General features: G+C 40.6%; 1 protein-coding gene across 1 annotated transcript in view; it reads left to right on the top strand.

Moving 5' to 3' along the window:
• The window catches only part of r3hdm2 (R3H domain containing 2), a 39858-nt gene that overhangs the window by 14046 nt on the left and 675 nt on the right, over window positions 1-25137 (top strand). The window contains exons 3-27 of the mRNA XM_083892339.1: window positions 4745-4833; window positions 5043-5201; window positions 5312-5531; window positions 5766-5807; window positions 6540-6626; window positions 6849-6972; window positions 7958-8036; window positions 8772-8831; window positions 9457-9597; window positions 9814-9922; window positions 10982-11077; window positions 11435-11466; window positions 12145-12198; window positions 14514-14749; window positions 15107-15282; window positions 15762-15860; window positions 16282-16575; window positions 18815-18950; window positions 19894-20051; window positions 20872-21011; window positions 21133-21233; window positions 22572-22741; window positions 22842-22986; window positions 23652-23746; window positions 24212-24296. Of these exons, the coding sequence (XP_083748465.1) occupies window positions 5373-5531; window positions 5766-5807; window positions 6540-6626; window positions 6849-6972; window positions 7958-8036; window positions 8772-8831; window positions 9457-9597; window positions 9814-9922; window positions 10982-11077; window positions 11435-11466; window positions 12145-12198; window positions 14514-14749; window positions 15107-15282; window positions 15762-15860; window positions 16282-16575; window positions 18815-18950; window positions 19894-20051; window positions 20872-21011; window positions 21133-21233; window positions 22572-22741; window positions 22842-22986; window positions 23652-23746; window positions 24212-24296 (2818 nt within the window). The 5' untranslated portion in view covers window positions 4745-4833; window positions 5043-5201; window positions 5312-5372. The remainder of the gene's footprint in view (window positions 1-4744; window positions 4834-5042; window positions 5202-5311; window positions 5532-5765; window positions 5808-6539; window positions 6627-6848; window positions 6973-7957; window positions 8037-8771; window positions 8832-9456; window positions 9598-9813; window positions 9923-10981; window positions 11078-11434; window positions 11467-12144; window positions 12199-14513; window positions 14750-15106; window positions 15283-15761; window positions 15861-16281; window positions 16576-18814; window positions 18951-19893; window positions 20052-20871; window positions 21012-21132; window positions 21234-22571; window positions 22742-22841; window positions 22987-23651; window positions 23747-24211; window positions 24297-25137) is intronic.

Consider the following 25137-nt stretch of genomic DNA (forward strand, 5'->3'; position numbering starts at 1 on the left):
GAGCTGCGATTGGTCCTCAGGACACGCCGAGATAACGCTGTTCTGTGCCGGCTCACAGTGCGCACCGAGCGTCCACAGACGCGGGGCTGATCCCCGCCGATAACGCCGCTGCCAAACTATGAATACGTCATATCTTAACACACACAGCACATGTTTAGACTCTCAATGGCCAATTTCTCGCCTCAAATGATCTTAAAACTGCATTCCGTAACACAGAAAAGTGAGAAATGGCCACTGTTTCAACAACAGTCTCTCTCTCTCGGACGCCATTGCTCGCTGTAGCCAAAAGCACAACAACCTTGCGCAGCGACCCCTACTGATCGGGCGGGAAATTGCAGCGCGTATCCGTCACCACGACGCAGAAGTATAACGGCTCGAGGTGTCTCCGTGGTGACGCAGTCAGATAACGCATTACGCAGTCGGAGAAGTATAATGTGACCATTAGTCTGGTTTGTTCTTTCCATGCACCTTCAGTATGTTCCCCCACATGCAGCAGAGAACTATACATAGATTGTAACTAGTGAGCGCAACAGCGAGAGAAAGCGAGACTTGGAGAGCGCTACAGAAAGGTAGGTAGGTAGGTAACTAGGGAGGAAGGGGAGGGAAGGAGCGAGTATGAGTCACAGCTCGTCCCACAGGACTGAGTGGGTAGGTTGAGTGGAGGAGGATGGCGTCAGCAGCAGGCTTGACAATTTAAGAAGACACATTAAAAGAGGAAGGAAAAAGGGAGAGAGGGGGAGAGAGACGGACAGCTAACACTTTATAGTGGGTGGATGGAGAGCGAGATGTTGATGGGAGGGGGCGGAAGGCAGCAAGGGGTATCCTCGGTGTGACGGAGAGAATTCATAGAAGGGGTGGCAAGGAGAAGGACAAAGAGAGACATAGATGAATAAGATGAACCTTGTCTTCTGCATCATATGACCATGCGTGTCCCCCTTTTCACCATGTCTGATTTTGTTGTCATCGTTTCCTATCTTTTTGTTCTTTGGCACTTTTGTAATTAATGGAGTCATATTAATAATTTTTGCGTCACATATTGAAAATTTGTACAGCAATATGTGTATGTGGACAATGGTGTATGTATCCATATAAAGTGTAAAGACTCTGCTTCAGTGAATCTTCCTGGACTGTCCCTCTTCAGTCCACAGTGATGTGCTGGCGCCCTCACCCTCCCTACGTGAAATTGTGCAACTGACGCAAAGGGGAATCCTCTCTGACACAGACAAACACTGGTACCTACATAGTGCAAGTGCTCCTGATATACAACATGTGCAAGCACTGAGCTTGCACAAACTCTGCTCCACACGTCAGCCCCAACTCTGTAAAGACACAACCTTGCCCATTTTGTGAAATGGGTTCTTTCTGACGTCAAATGGACAAGGTGCAAGGCTGAATACAGACGAGATGAATCGGGTCAAGCTGCCTGTGTGCATCTCTCCCACTGTTGTCTGAGGGTTTGTATGTGCTTGCTCACTCCTGTTTGCACTGCTTAGCGCTCCTATTCAAATTCATCCTTCATTCAGCCCCTGCAGAAAAAAATGGAGAGGCACACAGAGAGGCTGTGGAGCAATGGGTAGAGAGGTTGAGGTTCAGTCTCCGGCTCCACTAGTCTACATGCCGATGTGTTCCCAGGGAAGACACTTAACCCTAAATTGTTCCCGGCGGCTGTGCCGCGGCACATGAATGGGTGTGAATGCTGTGTAATAGAAACATGCTACATGTGTGTATATATACATATATGTATATACACTCTGTCTGAATGTGTAAATGGCATTTGAAGTGTAAAGCGCTTTGAGTGGTCATCAAGACAAGAAAAGGATTATTTAACATATCTGCTATGCATAAATTTCTATGATGAAATCTGAAAGTTGATCACTTTAAAGACAATTACAAAAGCCTTCTACTCATCACTTACCATGCAGTAGAATTCTTGTCATTTCTCTGGTTTGCCCTGATGCTAACTATTGCAGAGACCCTGACCCAGCTTGACCTGCAGCTAATTCTGTAAGTGATCTCATACCTATATGAAATGCTCTCTAGAGAGCATACTCTCTGAAGTTTTTGTATTCATTCTGTGTGTCTTACCACAACCATACACACACACACACGCATATATATATATGTTGACCAAATAGGAAACTCGGTCACTCTTTCCAACAACATACACACACAGTTTCACTCAGGGCTTCCCCCCATTGGCAGTCTTTGGTGTGGTAACCTGACACTGAGGGCAGCTCCGTATAGATCTGTATTCCAGCTGGTTGCCTGTCATCAGGAGGACCTATGTAATAGTCTGCAAGGACAATAATCTGTGTTAAGTGGGTCAGATTGCCCATGTATGAGAGCTGATACGAATAATGGTGATTTTGTGGCCCATTGATGTCGTTAGTTTTTGTTAGCTAGCTTACAATACCCATACTGGAGTAAATTGTCACACTTATGAAGAAATACTTCATAAATGTGCAAGTAGTTGTATATCAGATGTCCTTCACTTGTACTAGCTACAGTAGCAGTAATAGGAATAACAGTGACACCAGCAGCAATAATAATAAGACGAATAAGAAGAGGAATGCTACCAATTTCTATCGCAATAATAAACAGTTACTGTCATCACTATTTCATGTTGATTGGTTGACATTAGCTAGTAGTAAATCTGTTTTATCTGTTCGTTTTTGTTGATACAAACAAAATACCACTGTCACTCACTGCAAATAAATACAAATATGACAATGGTTGTCACTGCATCATAAATAAACCACCAGCCAGTGGTGTTTTGTTGAAACAAACAGCCGATCGAGCTCCAGAACGTCATGTGATTTAATTTGCTCAGAGTGCCATGTTGTCTGGAAAAGCTCCCGAAAAATTAACGGCATCAGTGCTGGTTTCAAGCTTTAAGATTTCAGTGTGTACTTTAGATCTGCAGAAATTGAGCAAAAGAAATCTTTATCCTTGTCCGGGCTTTGGAGATTGTGGTGGTTTCTAGACTCCTTTGCTGCAGAAATTCTGCTGATGATTATTAGCATCCGAGTATAGTATACCTGTGATGTTCCTTCTACGCTAATGCTATCCATCATTATTGTATTATACAGCCATCTCATTAGCTTTGCTGGCTAATGTATCTCAATTCAGTTGATGAATATAAGTTAATTACTTAAGCTGTTTTTAGTTGTTAAATAGCTAGTCTCCTTTGTCTTCCCCCTCTATTCATAATCTCTCTTGTAAACATCCTCAATAATGTCTCCCCAACATATAGGTTTATCTTGCTGTTATTTGTGGAAGCTTATCTTGTTCATTCTACTACTATTTTGTGTGCATTACATTTTCCAGTCAGCTTGATGATGAACATCTGTCATAGACAATAGCATCAAGTTCTGATTGTGATGAATGTGGGGTAAAGACTGGTACTGTAGCTTACCTTTTACTGTCTTGTTTTCTTCAGTGTATTAATAGAAATGTGTTTTTCACCTAACACTGTGGTGGAGTCTACAGGGGCTTCATCACTCATCTAAAAGGATTTTTCTGTTAAACATCTCATGACCTGGATTACTCGGAACCCACGTTGTTGTTTTTACCACCTTCAAAAATTGCTTAAAGTTATAAGAAAAAGCAGATGCTTTCTGCTTCCATCTTTCCCTCACTTGCAGACTGTGCACACAGCCATCCTTGTATTTATTTTTAATATCATTCTTCACTCTGCCCTTCTCGCTGGTACTCATTTGCTCAACACAAATTGCAGTAGTTGGGAATGACGTTTCCATCTCCTTGGCAACCCTGTGGGTCTCCATGTGTGGAGGAAGGGTGGTGTTTTTATATCCCAATGGGGACTTGTACCTGAACACACACTTACCCATTCACCATGGCCACTGAAATGCAGGTCCTTGTAGGTAGATACTGCTATTTGTAGGACTGAGATGTAATTTAGACTTAGGTTTTAGTTAGGGGTAGGCATTTGGTTGAATGAATGACAAATGACTGTCCTTGCTCATTCATTCTTTTTTGCAACAATACATGATGTGTGTGTGTGTGGCTGTGAGTAAAGCAAAAGACAGATATGACTTTGAGCTAACTGAATGAGGCTTTTGTCTCTACGTACAGTAGATAGTGTGGCTGTGTTTTTTTTTTTGCTGCTGTATGGTGGCTTGTATAAGTAGTGTGGGGTTGGGTGTGGGTGTTCTGGACAGTGATGTGGTGTAATGCTGCCGATGCTACTGATGACGCATATGCTGTTGCATTGCCCGGGCCTTCCCCACAGTGGGAATCCCTGCCTCATTTGTTCAGACATCTCTTATCTATCCCACTGCACAGCACAATAGAGCACAGCCGTGCAGGCAGTGGCTCGAATGGCGCTCAACCATACTGCAGCATATATGTTGATACTCTGATGCTTACAGTTGTGCCTGTGTGCTTTTAATTTCACTGTTGTATTCATGTATATATGGGATTAATCATTGCGATTGCTCCTGTCATGTAAAGGTAACTCATTGCTTTCAAGTACTCTTTGTCACTGCAAATAAAACAGATAAAACAGATGAAAGAACCTTGCATTTTATAAAGTAAGTAGTATGGCCAAATAACAAGCAGTTGAGCAATTCTGAGGAGGGTAAAACTCGACATGATCTGTAAACCCTGCTCTGATTTTTCAGCTCCGTGTTCCCATCCCTCCTAGAAAAAGCATCAACAGCAGCAGCGATGAGTCACTCGGTGTGAAATGTGACGTCAGCCGTGTCTTCCTCTGCTGCTTTAGGTTTCCAGAGCTCCTGACTGGAGGACAGATGATGCTGCTGCACTGAGCCAGAGAGAGAGAAAAGAAGACCGGCCTCAGAGGACACTGAGGTGGTGGCTGGACTTTTTTGGTGCCCCTCCCCTTTGCTGCCTTTTTTTGTTCTTCTGATAGCTGTAAACAGTAATGCCTTTTTTTATCTATGCATGGTGTTTTTTTCTAAAATGTTTGCATAAAGGATAAAAATAATCATGCTTTAATGAGCAGTTATTCAAATATTATGTCATCAAAAAAAATTTCCTAACTCGATATTTTTTCACAGGTCCACCTTGAGGGCTGAGGCTTGCTATGGACGTTGCTTTGCCCCCTGCTGCAACCCTCCCCAGTACCCTACCTTAGTGGGTTTCCCTCATTGTTCTGTGTGTGGTTCCAATCCAGATTCCCTGTATTGAGTCTAGCAAAGATCTGGTACCAACTACAGGTAGATAATATAGCAGTGCACTCTCACACATACATGCTGTCTTTCTTTCTCTTCTTTTTGACACAAACTGTCAGAACCTTGACTTTTCTCTTGCCTCTTTTCTCTTGCAGCCACTCCTGGGTCCTCCCAACCCCCTCCCCTACTCCCACCCTCTCCCCCTCCCCTAAGAAGATGTCAGTTAGCCTGACAACAGACATCCAGCAGGAAGGAGAGAGTGGGTCACTCAATGAGCCCTGCAGTCGAGGCAAGACCTCCCCTCAACCACAGGGCACTAAGGAGGGGACAGGGGAGGGCCTGGAGCCTGAGGATGGCTCCTTACAGGATGCACAGGTGATTGATGATATTAGAATCCTAATTGTTTTTTAAAAATCACATTGCTTTTCAAAACAGCAGATTTGTATTGATAACAATGATAATATAGTTTAGGTTGTAATTCATGTCAGGTAAAGTGATTTATGTTTGTTTTGGAGCCAATTGTCAATTACAATATCTGTGATGAACTAGTTTTAGAGGGACTCTAACATGTATTCATTTTTAATATTGGTAATAACATTTCTTTTGCAGAAACGAGGTCCCAATCATAGCCATGGCAGAAAAAGATCGAAGGTAAGTCATTTGTATGATTAAATTGTTCAAAAGCATCATACCAAAAACTGGTATGATGTTTTCTGCAAGTAACCCAAAAAACTCGTAATCAGAATCTTATCAAAAGCTGTATAATAAAATAGTCGAAGCTAGGCAGAAATAAAATAGGTGCCACCAGGGACTGAGGTCAGATAAAGTATTTCTTGCTCACATAGTCCATTGTAGACATTTCTGTTCTAACAGTTACAACAATTTTGAATGTTCCCTCTTGTTTTTAGTACATAAACTGTACAAGGGACAGTGCCAATATCTGCCATGTTAAAGGAGACCATGTTTGTTCTCTGTATCGCTTAATCTTCTCTGCCTTTCCTCAGGGACATCTATTATCAGTCATTAGTCAGGGTTGTTTATAGTTAATGAAAACTCACCTGTCTGCCTGCCTTCTGAGAGTTCTATACTGGTCATGTGAATTAGCACAGTGAAAGTTTTATCTACTGGGGTTATGTCGAATTCTGCCATCGATTTAGCAGAGCATAGAGCATTTCATGCATCCTTGTATTGAAGCAACCGCACAAAACATGACAGTTTTTGTGTTGTGTGAGAATAAATTTGACTAATCGTGAAAACTCACCTGTAATATTGCTATGTAAAAGTTTAGTAGTACCTGACTATACAACATGCACAGGGTATGCATCATCTCACTGTTTTGAGTCACTTTAAAAAGTAATGCATCAATCTGTGATTGTGTTTCAGTCTAATGCCAAACTGAAGCTGGTACGGAGTCTGGCAGTGTGTGAGGAGTCCTGTGGTCCATTCTCCAATGATGGACCCCCAGAATCGGTACTGCTCTTGTCGCTGACCTTAAACCCTTACTCCCAACTTAAGTCTGTACTCCACAGTGAAATAACATTCATATTTCATTCATTCATCTTCTATATTAACTTATGTGAAATAAGAAATCTTTGTATATCATTTACAAAACCTAATGGACTAAAATGAAAAAATACACAATGTAAAAAATCCCAATACTTTCTCAACAGTGGTATATGTTTTTTTTTCCAGGACATCATCCAACTTCACATCAGCTGTCCATCAGACAAGGAGGAGGAGAAATCCTCAAAAGATGAATATGAAAATGATGAGAAGGAGAAGAAGGACAAGACTCCGCGGAAGATGCTGTCTCGTGGTAAGATGCAACATTGGAAATGCAACTCGGTTAAGCGTCAGGCCCTGTTTACACCTGGCATTAAAATGCTTCTTCTGTGATTGGATTGCAATCGGTTAGCATCTATCCACTTGTAAGAAGACGACTTCTTCCCCTACTTTGAAAAGCAAAGAGGAGACCGTACAGTAAGGACTTCACATGCGGCTAATGTTGTTGTTGTTGTTGTTGATATGGCAGCGCAGAGGATGATGCCATAGTCTGCTGCTAGAAATCTTTGCAGAAGAAGACGGGATGTGACGGAAGGGGGGGGGGGGTGACTGTGATCGGATAGCAATTGAATCTTGATGTGGACATCATTTTAATACAAGTGTAAATGCATGTGGTGAAGCACTATCAAATCACTCTCTGATCACAGAAAACGCCTTCTAATGCCAGGTGTAAAGGTGGCCTATGATGACATAATGTTGATTACACTTTTTTACACCGTTTTATTTTTTGCATAAACCTCCCTATAGAAATATGTCTGAAAAAAAATATTAAAATTACTCATGACTGTTAAATGTAATGTGTCTATAGTTGTATTAATGCCTAAAACAATATGTCATGCTAATCATAACTCAAGGATAATTGGATCCCCTCTTTTCTTTTTTTTAATTACCTGCCTCACTCCATCTCTTTACATAGGCATCATTAGACTCTAAAAGCAACTGAGATTAAATAACTAGTCCAAATGTGATCTCCTGAAGTGTGCATGTGTGGTGTTATGAGTGTGTACGCACAGAACAGCAGCTAGTGTCTCATGCAATCTGCTTCTTATGTTATCCTTCCTGAACCACCTGGAATGGCATTGCTGGCAATTTTCGGAGCTATGCTCAGTAGCGGACTGACTTGCTCTTTCTGTCTCATTTGCACCATGTAGAGGTGTTGCCTGCGTTTTGTTCCTTCTCAGTTTCTCAACCTTTTCTTCCACTTGCCTGCTTATTTACTTTTTCCATCTCTTTATTAGACTCCAGTCAGGAATACACTGATTCCACGGGCATTGATGTTCACGAGTTTTTGGTCAACACACTGAAAAACAATCCCAGGTATTGTATTGAGATTGCCACCAATAGGTGAAAGATGCAGCTTTACTAACAACAGTACCAAATTATTTACTTATAATATTTGTTCATACGGTCAAAGTATCCTGCTGAGATTTGGAAAAGGTATTAGGAAAATATAATGCAGTATTATAAAACTGGATAAATTACCGTAATGAGAAAATGATTTGTGTCCAGAATGCACATGGAGCTTACATGTAATCTCAGTTTTCATGGTCTGGTAGCCATTTAGTTTTATTGATTGCGGCGCCTCTGACAAGTCTATACTTGCCTAATGTATAAATACTCAATCATTCAAAAATAGTGTGCACATGGTTCAACATGCAACATGTTCAACATTGTGTTTGTCCATAGTTTTTCGTTGCTACATGAGGACCTTTTAAACTGTGTGATTACTGAATTGTATTGACTCAAAAGTTACCCAATGGATTTAGGAGTTTATAAATCAATTGGTTATATGGTGTCAAATGGCAACATGAATTCACTATTTCTTTTTGCTTTTTCTTTTTTTTAAATTCCAGCCAGTTCAAATGCGACCAGTTCAAAAAGGATTCTGACGTTGTAATTAACATGACTCAACCATTATCTCAGCCATTTATTGCTCTGCATTCTACCTTTGATCTTTGGTTGGTATACTTGCAACACTCCAGTCACTGATTCCTCTGTCCCCCCTCTCTCTCTCTCTCTCTCTCTCTCTCTCTCCCCCCTTTGGCTCAACAGGGATCGAATGATGCTGCTCAAACTAGAACAAGATATCCTGGAGTTCATTAATGACGACAAGTAAGCCTTGGTCTTCCTAACCACTCACTTGTGTCTAAATTAAGCTCCTTTGCATCCACTCACTTATTTATAGAATTAAGAGGTAATGGGGGTAAATACAGAAGCTTGTTGATATTGTGGGTCAAGTTAAGGTTCTGTCCAATGTTTTATACTTTGGCATAATCACCTAAAATGTGGCTGAAGGCAGTAAATCATATTGGTGTATGCAAGATAAAGTGAAAAATGCACCAGGTTTTGATTTCCTCCACGAGATGATTTGTGACATCTGTGGCATATTGACAAGTGACAAAAGTCCACATTTTGGTGTGCCCTTTTATTGACCAGATCATAAGGAGTTTCTGTGCACTGGTCACGCATATTGACCACCATATTGACCACTCAATCTGAGATTGTAGACCATAGGAGTGGCCAAGTGACACTGGACTACTGGGTTTGAGAAAAACAAATCATTCCATAAACAAATGCATCAAGAATCTGAGCAAATGTTATGACATTCTATTTTTGTTCACCATTTCAAGTTTGTGTGTTTATATTTTTGTTGAGTATAGATAGATAGATAGAAAGTACAGTGTTAAATAATATACAGCATATGCATCGTAGACCTTTTCTTTTGCTTCCCCTGCAGTAACCAGTATAAGAAGTTTCCTCAGATGACTTCTTATCACCGCATGCTGCTTCATCGTGTGGCTGCCTACTTCGGCATGGACCACAATGTGGATCAGACTGGCAAGGCTGTTATCATCAACAAAACAGGCAACACACGCATGTGAGTGAACCTGTGGTCTGTGCTGCTGCAGCTGAAGCTACTATAAACTGGGATGTAGCACTTAGAAAGCTGGTAAAAAGCTAATAAACCAGAAAAAGCACTTGGAGAGAAGACACTGCTCAACTCCCCACAATTTCAGTACACTCTGTCTCTAATGACATTAATTTCTGTCTAGTTTTGTTAAATTATGTCAACACAGTTTTGTTTTTTCTACAGCCCAGAGCAAAGGTTCTCTGAACACATCAAGGATGAGCGTAATATGGACTTTCAGAAGAAGTTCATTCTTAAAAGAGATGATGCAAGTATGGACAAGGATGATAATCAGGTAGGCAGCACTGTGCATACCACATATTGATATTTTCAATGCCTTCATGCTGGCGCTCCATTCATACCAACATCTGTCCCGTCCTTGTGAACACAATATCTCAAGAACTTCTTGAGGGAGTCCTTTCAATTTTGGCACAAGCATTAATCACACTACGCATTTACATCTTTATTTTATTTTCAAATATTTGCATTTCATTGAACAGGGCTCGGGATGATGATCCCATAGCTGTTGGTTCAACAAAAGTACAAGGACACAGTATTCTAATTTCCAGATCTGATTAGCGAAGGTCTGTCTTCATAGCAACTGAGCTGCAGATTTTATTGGAGATCCCCACGAGTGTCGAGGTCTGGGATGGTACAACCAATGGTTTAAGCTCAAAATTAAATACTGATGTTTGTAAGAGGGAGGTAGGAGTGTACGGTAATCGAGAAGATGCTCACAGGTAGACTGTCAACTGTGCTGAAGATCCAATCTGAAGGACATAGTAGTTGTGGCTCGGCAGCATTAGACGGTAGACTTCAGAGACCAATAAGAGAAAGCACACATTTGAGGTAGTGAGAAAAACACAGTTATTGCTTCAAAGTTTAAGCTTCAAGCAGCAGTATGGGTTCATACCAAGCAAGAGTACCACAGATGTGATTTTTACTTTGAGAGTGCTGATGGAGAAGTATAAAGGCCAGAAGGAGACGCACTGTTTATGTGGATATAGAGAATCGACTCTGAGCACCTTCTTGTTTTGCGGTGGTGATCGACTGGTTGACAGATGAGGTCAGACAGGAGTCATCGTGGACTATGTTGTCTGCAGACGATATAATCTGTACTGAGAGACATTGGTTCACAAAAACCTGAGGAATGTTTGTTTGGGGTAGCAACAGCTTTTTCCATGACTTTGTTAATTCAGTCCATTTAGCTTTTGTTGATGTGAATAGCCTTGAGGTTTATGGGGTTTGCTCAGTTTGAATAATGTATAAAAGAAGTCAAATTTATACGGAGATTATTCAAATTGGCTCTGTGGGATTATCAACTATTTGGTATGTTTGTTCTCCCAATTTTTAGATCCGTGTGCCACTTCAGGACGGGAGACGTAGCAAGTCTATTGAAGAGCGAGAGGAGGAGTATCAGCGAGTACGAGACCGGATCTTTGCCCGGGAAGTAAGTTTTTGACCTGGACGAAATATCAAACACTGGAAAATAATTCAATTCAATATTCATACTTGGTTTACAGTGTTTTTAAAATTTTAAGTGAAAGTAAATAACCAAAGTTTATTGTTTTCAAATGCAATACAATGAAATAGCATTGGATAGGCGTTATAGCACTATTTATACAGTAATACATCGCTCCATCCTTTACATTGGAACCCTGTGATTTAAGTGACACGTCTAATCCCAAATGCATATGATGTTAAACTTGAAGTCGTTCAAAGGTTTGCTTTTACTTCGTTGTGCCTGTGTTATGGGCAAATGTTGAATCAAGCATTTCATAATGTGCAGGTGTCATTTTTTTTACAGTCCTCTCAAAATGGATACATCAATGACAGCAGGTAAGATGATGCCTCCTACTGGTGACTATGATTTGTGCAGTACATAAAACCTGATCCTTTGCATCAGTCGCCCACAGTTTCCTAGTAAGATTTGATTTTAGGTAGGGCCTTACCCATAAACAAATATTACAGATTATACCATGAATATGACTACAAATCTGGTCCCATGGATATGACAATGGCAGTATTCACATTATCAGCATTTGCTGAATTTTCAATGGCATTAAATTCCACTCATTTACAGGGAAATAATCACCATTTGTTTACAATTTTTTTTATTCCAGTCTAACAATACCAAAAAAAGATTTACTTTTGGCTAAGGGACACGCAGTCTTCAGGAAAGAATATGTAGCGGAACAAATTATTTTTCTATTTAGCTAGCACAGCACTTACAGTTCAACCATTATCCCAAGGCATGCTTTTCATTAAGGTTGAAAGGCTAGTAGGCGATATGCTGAGAGAGGGAGAAAGAGGAAGCGTGGGCTTTCCAGCATAAAGTTTCTGCCGAGTTTGATTTTTTAAAAATGATTTTCTTCTACTCAAGGGTAAGAATTCTACACTACTGTGCCTACCTCTGCCTCCCACCCTTCTTTATCTCAACCTCCTTCAAATCCTGTCCCCTGTTCTCCAATCCAGTCCTGTAACCCTAGCATTTTCTCCTAATGTTAACCCCAACAGACTTTCCACTGAGGGCTACTGCTCTAGCTCTCAAAAGAGGAGGCAGATCTTTAGGTATTGGGGTGCTGCTGACTTTGACTTGTGTGTTGCCATGCCCATTTTTGAAAGTGATTTGGTGATGAAAGTGGTGACTTGTGGTGGTTTTTTTTATATCTTTGCCTGGCGTAGTCGGCTGATTGATGGATATTCCAGCACTGCACTGTGGGGCTTCCCATGGTCCATGCATGGCTGCTTTGTGGTTTCTTTGAGGACTGATTGTCCTACTTACCCATCCACTGTCAACTGCATTTTATATAAAGTAGCTGCATTGCCTTCACAGTAACCTGTTTGTTTTGTGGTTGACTTATAGTCTTGCAGTATTTGTTAACATGTCACCTGTTGCATTGTAGCACAGAAAAATAGTATAGCACAAACCTAAAATAGATGAGAAATAAAACGGTTATGTTTTCGAAAATGCTGCAGCCTACAGTTTTCAGTAGTGATTGCTCACCTGATCACATTGTTTTGATCTTAAAGATATTACATTAAAAATGTCAATATATCCATAGCCCAAATGTAGTTCCATTTTTGCAGTGAAATAAAGATTTTCAGTTTGCGGTTCTAGATGACACAACAAAATTAGCACATATTCACATTTTATAAGATAATTTTGGTCCATTTCTTGGCATTTATTTCCTTCTAAATTGAATTAAATTTACCATTTAATTAAATATACTGTTCTGTAGCCACATAAAATACTTAGATTTATTTGATAGCCATAAAAGAACACCATGGAATTATAGACTACCTAAATTATAATATAAGATGAGAAGTTATTTAGGGAATAAAGTCTGAGAGTGACAGAGCCACATAACAGCCCAGTGCTGAGAGATGGAGAGAGAGTGGAGATGAACAAATGAATCCCTCTTATCCTACTCATCCTGCTCTCATGTTTGTCTACAGAGGAAAGAGAACAAGTGTGCGCCTGCCTGCACAAAGAATGGCAGAGCACCCACCCTTCCTTAAAATAGGCTGTTTGGAGAGAAGACTCAAAATAGATCCTCCATTAATTATCGTCTCTCTGAAATATTTATCAGCCACAGCCACTTACTATCACCAGGGTTTTACAACCCTTACCTTATATTGCTGTTCTTGTTGTGGGGAATCCTACAGTCAGCCTTACATGTTTTAAATTTATTATATGCTCTTTCAATCTCTGCCTAGACGTGCTCTGTTTACGTCCCTCTGCAAGTGCAGTACATTAAGATAATGGAGAAGAAGAGTCGTATGTTTGTCAGTGTAATCTGAATACCTGTACTACAGGATTTAGCGTAGCTGAGGCGTTTTCCTTTTTGATTTTAAATTTTATTAAAAAAATGTGTCACACATAAGCCCTGTATGATGTGTTCAAGTGTGACAATAATATGCTTAATGTTGACATGTCAATGGCAGACCCAACCATTTACTTGTGTTTTCCCCAGAGTGGTGGTTATGCTTACAGTGTAATCATTGGTTTTCCTGGCAGCTACCCTTATCCAGGGTGACAGAAACCACAACAACCAGTGTGTATACAGCAATATAGTTTAAAGAATCATGGTGGTGAACCAGTGGTAGCGAGTCGTTTTTTTTGTTTTTATTTTTAGATGGTGTGTGAGTCAGAGTGTTGATGTACATCTTCTCTTTATGTCTGAGTTTGTGTGTACATCTTATAGTAAATAAACCATGTATGCGTGTCTTGTTTCGATGTCATTCCTCGTGTTTCAAGCGCATGTGTTACAGTTACCTGTCTGTGTTTATTTGTGTGCAAGTCCTCATCGTGGATGGTCCTAAATGTGAATGTTGTCTTCAGTCTGGTTTGTGTGCTCAATTCATGGATGTTTGTATCATCTGTTGTCACTGTGAGTCCCTCTGTCACCCCCAGTGTAGCATTCTTTTCTCCCAGCATGTGTGGTTTTCTCTGTGGATGGGTTCGTTTGTTTGTGTGTGAACGTGTGTGTGTGTGTGTGGTTCCCTGTTTTAAAACTGGACATAACGACATTGTTTGGCATTTTGTTGCCTGATTTTGTATTGTGGTTTCATTAAACTTGACGATACGCATCCTTTGTTGAATGCCAAATTTTTGAAGTCTGTCAAACTGTCATCTTCCTCTTGATGACTTAAGTTTTCTGTCCCCCTTCCCTGTATATTTTTTTCTTTCTACCCTTCTACATTTTTGTCTCTCTCTGCCTCTGACCTCTTACTCTTCAACTTTGCTCTACACCACTCCCGTTTCTACTTCCTAACTCTCCTCACTTTAATATTATTTTGCCTTTACCCCTTTTTCCCCTTTCCTGCATCTACCCATTTTAAACCCATCATTTTATCCCTCTTCCACCTTTGTCTCCTCTCAGAGGGAATCGTGATAGCTCCAGCCGGGCATCGAGCAGTCGTCAAAGCAGCACAGACAGTGAAATGAAATGCCTGGAGCCCCGGCCCTGGAGCAGCACCGACTCGGACAGCTCTAACCGCACCCTCCGGCCACCTGTCACCAAGGCCAGCAGCTTCTCTGGCATATCCATCCTGACCAGAGGGGATAGCCTTGGCAGCAACAAAGGCTCACAGGGAAGCTGCAAAGGCTCTCGTTCTGGTAAGAGCTAAAGAGACGGGAGAGACATTTAGGGCTCTCCGCTGAATGTCACTGAGGCTCTTATTAGCTGGTTTGCCTGGTGAAACAGTTGATTATATTACTACTAGTAAATCGAGCATAGCATAAATAAAAGTGTTGCCTCCAGTTATTGTCGTAGTCATGGGAAAGAAGCATATTGAACATTCTCTTATGTTAAAACAATCAGCCCTTAGCAGTGTATAAGATTTATCTCTGGTACAGTACAAGGGCACTAATGTATCCCTATTTTTAATGAAAAAAAGCTTTTTTTTTAAGTCGGCATTTTGCAGAGCATGGAAACTAATTCTGAAAATATGCCTTTGTCTAATTTTACACCAGGCCTGTCCCTCATCAGTCCAGATGTGTGTCCCCCACCTTCAGCCTCCCAGTCCAGCTGTAGCCTGCTTCCCTGCCCATCACAACAGCCACAGCAGCCACAGCCCCAGGCTCCACCTCAGACTGCCCTGTTGCCCACCCCACAGCAGCACCCCATGGCCAACCACATGATTGCTCAGGTAAGGACCTCCTGTAAATAAATCTGTATTTATGTAAATTATATCAGATGAAGAGACACTTTCAAGTAAAGGTGTTACTATTTTATTGGCCAATCTGGTCAGTACAACAGTCTTTATTGGCCTTATGTCCACATTTCTGCTCTTATAAGGGTATTTACTGAAGGCCAAAATCTGTCTGGCCATATATAAGCAAAAGGGTTTTTCTACTTATATATAAAAATCTTTGATTGTCAATAACATGTCTGATAGATGCTATATTGTTTAGTTGTTTTTGTCGGAATTATATTCAAACTCACTCGTCACTATTTCTTTTCATCAATAACTTTTCCACTGTGTTCTAACCCACATATTTCTCTATCTCCATTTCTCTTACTTCCTTTCTTTCTGTCTTCTTCTGACGCCTCCCCTCAATGGCTTGCTCATTTCTCTTTTTGCTCTGCTTTTTTTTTTCTCCCCCCTCTTCCTGATGGCATTTATAGCCGGTGGCATCTCTGCAGCCCTCTCAGCCTGTCTCCTACTCCAGCCCTTCCTGCCCCCAGGTTCTCCTGCCAGTTTCTCCTCCCCAGCAGTACACAATGGTACTGACACCTCTTGTAGTGTTATTGCTCAATATAAATTCAGTTGAAGACTGCATTATTTACCCTCTAACGCTCATCTGATGTGTTCTACTAAAGACTCTTGCGCTCTTTTACTTGCTACCTAGTCAGGTATTTGTTCATTTTTTACAGAAGAAATACAGAAAAAAAGTTTGTCTTTGCTGCTGAGAATCTGTTAAGTGGTACTTTTTCTCAGGATTTCAATGATTGTGTTTTTTTGTCATAAAATGTCTAAAATTGTTTCTTTTAATATGAAAAATGCATTGGGCATTAAAGCACCTGTTTTTGTACAAAACAAAAACATGCACCCTGCTGCAATGTGTGGCAAATTGAAAGTATTTGACATCAAAAAAGAAGCTTTGTAAGTAAATGTTCATGATTACATAATTCCCATTACTCCCAGGGAGAAGAGTTGCCCCCCCAGTTCACCCAGATGACCCTGAGTCGGCAGGGTTCCAGCGAGAACCCCGAGCCTCCCCCTATGTATCAAGCTACTCCCACGGTGCTATCCCAGCACCCTCCTCCTCAGACCAGTTACATCATGGCTACAACTGGTCAACCAATGCCACCTCCATCTGGCTACCAGCCTGCCACTGGACACCCTCATCCTCCACCTCCACCACCTCCTCCGTCTCAGCCTGTGATGCAGGCTCCACCGCCCCCACAAGGCTACATGCAGCCCCCTCCACAGCAACAGGTACACTGTTTTCAGGCATCAGACACCTCTTCTCGAATGTTTTTCAGGTTTTAACAGGTATAATGCACCCTTCTAAGAGAGACATATTTTAATATATTCATTACAACTCCTCTGCTTGTCACTGTGGTTCTCTCCAGGGTGACAAGCACATTCCTTTTATTGCTTAATTGGCTTGAAAAGCAGTTGTCCCAGGTCACTTAAATACTGTAGCACTGTATCCGTCTTGTGTTGTGTATCTTGTCATACATATATAGAAACGATTTGCAATCACTGTTGAATGTTTTCCTGTAAGTAGTTTTCTGTTTCATGGAAATGATAACTGCTGACCCTACCTGACAAAGGCACTGTTAATATATTTTCTATATCCAGCTCTGCCGAGACAATAATAAGACAATAAACATAATGTTTCACCAAACAAACACCATTTTTACAAAGTGCAACACCATAGATGCAACATTATCTCTCTATATTGGTCTGTTTCAAGGATTTATCTCTTTGTGAAAAATTATTTGGTTCAATGGAAAGCAACAACAGTCTGTCTTTAAAATCTACCTTTGAAATCTTTTGATTTGAGAGTTCTTTGATTTATAAAGTCAGCTGTCCTGTTCTGTACCAACGGGGAAGCTATATTCCACTAGCTAGTACAAGGTTTTAGATAAAATACAGTGTGCAAGTGCACATTGCCAGATAATGACCTCTTTGCACAGCAGAAATGTTGCATGTTTTAGAAGAACACAAATGTTTCTAATTACATTAATGATGGCTCTGTTCAGTTCATGCAAGTCGGGACAGTGCGACGGTGAATCGGCATGCACCCTGAAACTGAGGAAGATGAATGGAACTCAATCATTATTAGTTATTAAACCCATGATTTTCTTACTGTTACTTGTCAATGGATGCTATGCAAAGGGCCCATTGTACGATCTTAAAATAAAAGAGTGGGTTATGATGACATGCCGGTCACTGATTTTACATGAATGACTTTAGTCTGACAAAGACAATAATTTTGTTTTCTTAATGTCATGTAAACACATTTGTCTGAATAAAATCGAGATAGTCTTAGTTGAACTGACTTACCTGGATAATGGGATTCGTAGTCCGATTACTCCTGCGTGTGTATGCTTAGTCGGACTGGAGTTCTGTGCATGTACCAAAATGTCTTCCCTGGTCTTTGACCTGGAAGTAGGAGACAATGTATGAACTGCAGTACTAGAAATCAAGCGTGATGTCTATTCAAATAGCATTCTGGCCATGCATTATACCCTCAAATTATATAATATGTGATCAAAACGGCTTCAAAGATCAAAGTAGCTTTGTGGTCCTGTTTCACACATGTGCACTGGTTACTTGTTTTTGACATCTGATTGTTGTTACCAAGCTAATTCACTTAGGCAAGACCTGAGGACTGTGCACATAAGCAGCTTTTTTTTTCTAAGAAAGTAGGGATGAAAGCAACCCAGCAGAAGACTTGTCCGAAGATTATACTCCTGTTGCTGTAGCAGCACAAGTCAGGATGTGAGAACAAGCTCAGGGTGGGTAAACCAATGGGGTTTTAGCTCGGTAAACGAAGCTCCTTGGTTTTTGCCACAAGGCACATCAATTTATGAAAGTATACCAATGTGAGATGACGTAGAAGACGTATCCCTGAAAACAGTTGATCTATAAGATAGGAGAAAAGTGCAAGCATGGAGAAGAACAGACGAGGGAAGATGATATTTTAGCGAAGAACAAAAGTCTGACTACGCGATATACAGTTATGCGTTTTAAAACAGTCCAGGTGCATTAAATGACTATCTGTCTGTCATATAGCTCTGTCGGCCCATGTGGAATAATGTGCATTTGTCCCCTATGGGATAGTATACTTCATTTATGGTGTGCTACTATACAATCAGTTAGATTGTGGTTGGCACACGAGCAGTCCTCTGACGATCTGGCCAGGAGACAGGAGAAGAGAACAGGAGGAGAAAGCTGAGGAGATGAGGAATGTGACAGATGATTCACCAAAAGAGCTCCTGGAGAGGTGAAGAAGAAAGAGACAGATAGGTTAGACAAAGAGTTAACAGTTAAGATTCAAAAGATGCCCTTTTACAATTTGCAGAGTCTAAAGGAGTGTAAACATTGGCACTGCTACAGTAGCCCAGATTGGCTAAATGTTGTCATGCATGGGAAAAGTGGTCCCCACTACTGTGTATTCCTTCTTTTTAAAAAAGAAAACATATATTGTGGTGTTGTTCTTCAGATACAGGTGTCGTACTACTCTCCTGGTCAGTATCCCAGCTCGGGCCAGCAGTACCGTGTGTCCCAACCCATATCTCACCAGGTGTCTTATCCTACCCAGCGCACTCAACCTATGCCTCAGCCCACACAACAGTCAGGTCAGTACAGTACAGTATTTTACTGTGATCTACATGTGTGCAATTCTGTAGCGTTATTAATTTATTTCTACATATGTAAAGTAGTATTTGCCACTACTAGTATAACTGTTTACTGTGCATTCTTTCATAAATAAAATGACAAATTGTTGTTTTTAACGCAAACCCAGTCTATTTGACGTACAGTGTTGTTATCACTATAAATTGAAACTGTAAATAGAACAAAACAATTATGGTCCAAGTCAACCAGGTAAAGGTTTAATCTTATACAACCATGGTCCTACATTGATTCTGCCAAGTCAAATATGTTCTGCCCAAAATAGATCTCGCCACTTTTCATGGAAAAACCTTGAGATATTTCTCCATCGATCTCTTTAATTCAGGGTCCGTGAAGGTTCACTGTCTTGTTTATTCAGTACGTGACAGACGTAGGCATTGTTGGCAGTATAAATGGACTCTGGATCTTTAGCGGAGTGTTGCCAAAAACCGCATGGATCATGAGCATTTCGGGTCATTGTGACCTTGTATCAGTTGAATATCCATTGGTTTGGAAAACATATTATGGTCGTGGAGAAGATTTATCCTTTAAAAAAAAAGGATGTCAAATAAGCACCATTTCACTATCTTCCACTCCATTTGTTTAAGATGTAATGGCTAAAATGGAATTGACGAGTACCTTGTTGGACTCTGTTTATTTCTACAAATATTTCTGTATTGTATCATAGTAAGTGTTTTTGCACTTTAAGTGATATTAAAATCCATTTGTGTGTACTGTACTGTATATATATATACATTTTTCTTTTTCTTACAGTTAGCCTGAATAAACCAGTACACGCTGTGTTGTCTTGTGTCCTTCCGTACACATTGAATTTTTCTCAAAATCAGTTCCTCAGTCATTGTTTTATACCACCATTCGTCCTCACCAACTGCTGTCTATTGTCATCAGGTCTCCAGACAATGATGCCCAGCCAGCAGTCAAGCTACCAGAGCATGATGAGTGTGCAGCAGCCCCAAAACACTGGTCTGCTCAATTCCCAGAGAGCAGGCATGGGAGGACAAATGCAAAGCATAATGGTCCAGTACCCACAGATGCCATCGTATCAGGTACGGACAGTTCGAAGTCAGTCACCTGTATGTTATAAATTTGTACACACATGGTGGTCTGATCAGACCAGGTTCAACAGCTCCACCTGGTGCACACTTGCATGATTTTATATTGAATAGTCAAATAATGTGACCCCAAAAACGTGTGGTCATTAAACTTCATTATCAGTAAGAATGTGAATCCGTTACTGATGCAGCACCACTTGTCATTCAAACACCACCTTAGCAGTGCCTAGCCAACTAGCTTACTGCTACCCGTTGCCAGACGCTGGTTGTGAAACACTGTGGTTATACTGCCTTCTCTCTATAGGCAGCAATATTCTGCGCAACTTTTTGCTACTACACAAGCTAGCAAACTAGATTATCATTCCAGATAATTATTCCTGCTTTAGCTCTACAGCTAAATGGACAAGTTTTACAGGTTGGATGTCATGTTCCCAAGCCTGGCTCATGCTGTCTTGAGCGTGTGCTCCTCTGAGTAGCTGCCTCATCCACACTCTTCTTGTTGAAGTGACAGTCAATCATCAATATAAGCTTGTCAGATATTATGGGAGTCTTCCTGTCCCATAGCGAGACATTGAAATGAATGCTAAGAAAGAGAATTTAAGTTGTTTGAGTTGCATGAGTGTCTGGAGTTGTAAAACTTTTACACATACTTCTAAACGTTTGTGAACTTAACAAATAAAAATGGATTCATGTTTTTTTTTTGTTTGTTTGTTTTTTTTTAAACCAAGCTACAAGTGATAAGATGAAACAAAATGTGAGGCGTTTCCCAATAACTCTTAATTTTCTTCTCTTTTGACCCCTTGATTGTATCCAGGTGCCTGTGGGAAATGAAAATCAGCAGGTGGTGCAGCAGCAGTACCAGCAGCAGGTGATGGTACCGGTCAGCCAGTCTGTTCAGGGACCCATGCCTGTCTACTACAGTGTTATCACCCCCACACAGCAGAATAGCACAAGGTAGATATATATATGAATGTATCCTATTATATAATTGCAACTACTAAACATTGAAGCGTACTCCATACACCCTGTTGAATGGATGTAATTGTTTTCTCCTCCTTTTGTGTGTGTGTTGCAGCCCATCAGTAGGTTATCTACAGCCCCCCAGCAATGAGCAGTATCAAATCACACAGTCACCATCCCCCTGCAACCCTCAGCAGTTGCAGCAGCAATATTCAGGTGAGGCCTACAATAATCACACAAGGTTGTGAGTGAAATCTTTCTTTTTTTATTATTTTTGGGAAAGATTTCTTGGGAATCTCTATAATATTTATAATTTGACTGACCCCCATAATACGTTTCTTCAGATTCTCTTTAACTACTACCATTCAAAAGTTTGGGGTCACTTAGAAATGTTCTTATTTTTGAAGGAAAGGCACTTTTTTCAATGAATACAACATTAAATTAATCAGAAATACACTCTATACATTGTTAATGTGGTAAACGACTATTCTAGCTGCAAACGTCTGGTTTTTAATGGAATATGTACATAGGTGTATAGAGGCCCATTTCCAGTGTTCTAATGGTACATTGTGTTTGCTAATCGCGTTAGAAGGCTATTGGATGATTAGAAAACCCTTGTGCAATGATGTTAGCACAGCTGAAAACAGTTTTGCTGGTTCTTTGACGAAAGGGCAAAATAAATTTGAATAAAAATCATTATTTCTAATCTTGTCAATGTCTTGACTATATTTTCTATTCATTTTGCAACTCTTTTGATGAATAAAAGTGTGACTTTTAAGGGAAAACACAAAAAACTTGTATAGGTGACCCCAAACTTTTGAACAGTATTGTAGTTGTTCTGCAACTGACAACACAAGCTTTGCTTAAGAACTTCTGCTGAACACCGTGATCGGACTGGTCAGATTGACGGTCTGTTGTAAAGTCACAGTGTACTTTGTTATTCTGCGTTGACCAGTCGTACAGATGCGACTGTTCTTTATAAAATCAGGTGAAAGGTATTGAGGCGATAGTTCAGACTGAGGCATAGGGTTCACACGTTGAACACGTCGATCAAAGCACTTATAAAGGTCATGTTTAAAGAAATCATGAAAAGACCATGCGCTCTCATTTGGCCTTAAGTAAATGTTGACCGAATTGATGGTCCTGTTATCTTTTATGACCTCTGCTGTGACATTTATTCACGTGTATGGGTATTTGTAAAAAAGTTATTTAATATAAATAAAGGAGACCCATGTTCAGTCATGTATTCTTAAATTAATTTTTCAATGTTTTCAAACGTTTTATTCAAACTTTGAAGCTGTGACACTTCCAAGTCCTGTGTTGTATGTGATGTTGTTATATTTAGATTAATGTATGTTACAACGTCGTCTGTACATCATTATTTTTATATATTTTGGTGTTGATACTTGCCAGTTATGTAAAGATACACATTTGGTCTCTCGAACCCAAAGGGAAAAAATTTAAAGGGCTCCGTTAAACAGGAGCTTTCACATATGCACTAAAAACAGCACAAATCCCCTTTTTAATTACACGTGAGCCTGTCTCTCTGTTCAGGGGTTCCGCCTCCAGGACCTGGGGTGATGGTAATGCAGCTCAGCGTCCCCAATGGACCACAGCCCACCCAGAATCCTCCTCTGGTCCAGTGGAACCCATGCAAGTACTACAGCTTAGAGCAGAGACCCAGCAAACCAGGAGAGCTCTACAAACCTGACAACACTCCACAGGTATACGCTCATACCGAAACATTGAAAAATGTCCAAAGTTGAATATGTTGTAAGAATATGTTGTTTTTTATTTGTGTGTTGTGTGTGTGTGTGTGTCCAGGCCAGTACGCAGCTGACGAGTCCCCTGGCCTCCCCCACTCAGTCTCCCACTCCATCTCCCTCTGGCAACGTCAGCAGTGTCTGTCCAGGCCTTGGACCATTACCCCTCATTTCCCAGTTTTCCCGGCCAGGAGGACCAGCCCAAGGTAAGGTTCAGCGAGAAAAGTCAAAAATGTAAAACCAAACACACAGAGACGGTAAAGATACTGAGATACTTGACAGAGAAGTGTGAGGAAAATGTATGTAAATGATGAAAAAGATAGGACTTAAGCTGTTACCCTTTTTTAGGACACAGTTCTTGTATAATCTTAGCAATAAAATATGGTTGCTATAAAAGTGACAAAACATGTTTCTTTGGGTATTTAAATTCAGTTATACAAACACTGTGCAGTTTTCTTTTTGAACTCCACGTCAGACTTGACTCGGCAACCCTTTAAACCTTGTCCAGGTGGCTTTGGGCTCAAAGCCAGCACATCATCGTATCACCTTACCAGAAGTGGTGGACATGACTCTCAGCATGCAATCCAGTCTTGACCTGATCTTTATTTACACTCAGAGCCACAATACTTTGAATATTCGACCCACTATTTGGAAAGAATGAGTAATCGTGAAGATATGGTCTTGCATCAGGCAGTGAATCCTGACATATCCTCACTATGCACACTGTTTTTTGCAGCTGTTTCGGGAATAAATGCACTTGTAAAAAAAATATCTGATAACGAAATCATCTGCCACTCGTCTCCTTTGTTTCATAGTTGTAAAAGGATTCATTTTGTTTGTTTTTTTTAACTTGCAATTTAAATTGTTTTAGGTGACGGCCGCTACTCTCTGTTGGGGCAGCCTCTCCAGTACAGCCTTTGTCCGCCTCCCCTCATACATGGCCAGTCCTCTTACAGCTCACATCAGGTTAGTGCTGCCCAGGCCTTTGTCCTGAGAAGTCCAAACGGAGAAGTTGTGATGGTTTGGGATATATTTTAAAAAAAATTGACTTTCCAGTCAGCATGCATGCAAATATTGATCGTGTTTCAATTGGCAGTGGCATTGATTTAACTTGTTTGTAATTACGTACAATACAAAGAAAGCCTTATTTCTGTACAAAGATCAGTCATAAAATGTGTGTTTTGTGGGAATTTTTCCTCTCTGAAAGGAAGAGATAATGATGTTGTAGCCTTTTAAAATGAAGCCATAATTCATTGTTCCCTGTCATCACCTCTCCTTATACCCCCTAGTGTGCAGTATTCTTTCTGTTGTACTTGGTGCCTCCAGTTACTGTAGGTTTCCTCCTGTTGCTTGTACCCCCACCTAGTGTCTGGACATGTTACTGCATACTCTTTGTTACACACTCTCATAATAACTGTTGCTGTGTTTTAGAGCCAAGCTGTAATGAAACACGGCGCTCGAGGAAAGAAACAAACACTCAAATCTGCATCGACAGATCTCGGCACCACTGATGTCGGTAGGTTTGAGACGCCTTCTACGAGTGCCGTTACGTGTCTCTGCAGGTGTTTTTTACAATCTGTCACACAGTGTTGTTCAGGTATTATGTGTAAAGAGGACACAGCATGAGCTGTAGCACGAGTCGGCCTTCGTGTTTTAATGTCTGTGCTGTTTTCCCTCACAAACGCCTCCATCTGGTGTGGAGACCGTTAAATAAACACTGAGTTGTGAGCATACAGGGATTCGCTTGTAGCGCTGCAGTTAAGTGTTGTGTAGCAGCCGTTCGATTTCCTTTAAGTATTTTTCCTGGGGGTATGTACTAACTGGAGGGTTTCTAGTTCAGTTACCCGGAGCAGGGTACACAATCCCTATTGCTGTTGTTAATTGGGCACTCTATATTCACCCCAGCCACATGGTGGTCACATCCAGAACACTACTAATGTTGGTCCCGAGCACGCATACACTACTATACAAAAGTTTGGGGTCACCTATACAATTTTTTGGTGTTTTCCATTAAAAGTCACACTTTTATTCATCAAAAGAGTTGCAAAATTAATAGAAAACATAGTCAAGACATTGACAAGATTAGAAATAATGATTTATATTCAAAATAATCATTTTGCCCTTTTGTCAAAGAACCAGCAAAACTGTTTTCAGCTGTGCTAACATCATTGCACAAGGGTTTTCTAATCATCCAATAGTCTTCTAACGTGATTAGCAAACACAATGTACCATTCGAACACTGGAAATGGGCCTCTATACACCTATGTACATATTCCATTAAAAACCAGACGTTTGCAGCTAGAATAGTCAAATTAACAATGTATAGAGCGTATTTCCGATTCATTTAATGTTATATT

The sequence above is a fragment of the Microchirus variegatus genome (assembly GCF_963457635.1).
Source record: "Microchirus variegatus genome assembly, chromosome: 7".
NCBI lineage: Eukaryota > Metazoa > Chordata > Actinopteri > Pleuronectiformes > Soleidae > Microchirus > Microchirus variegatus.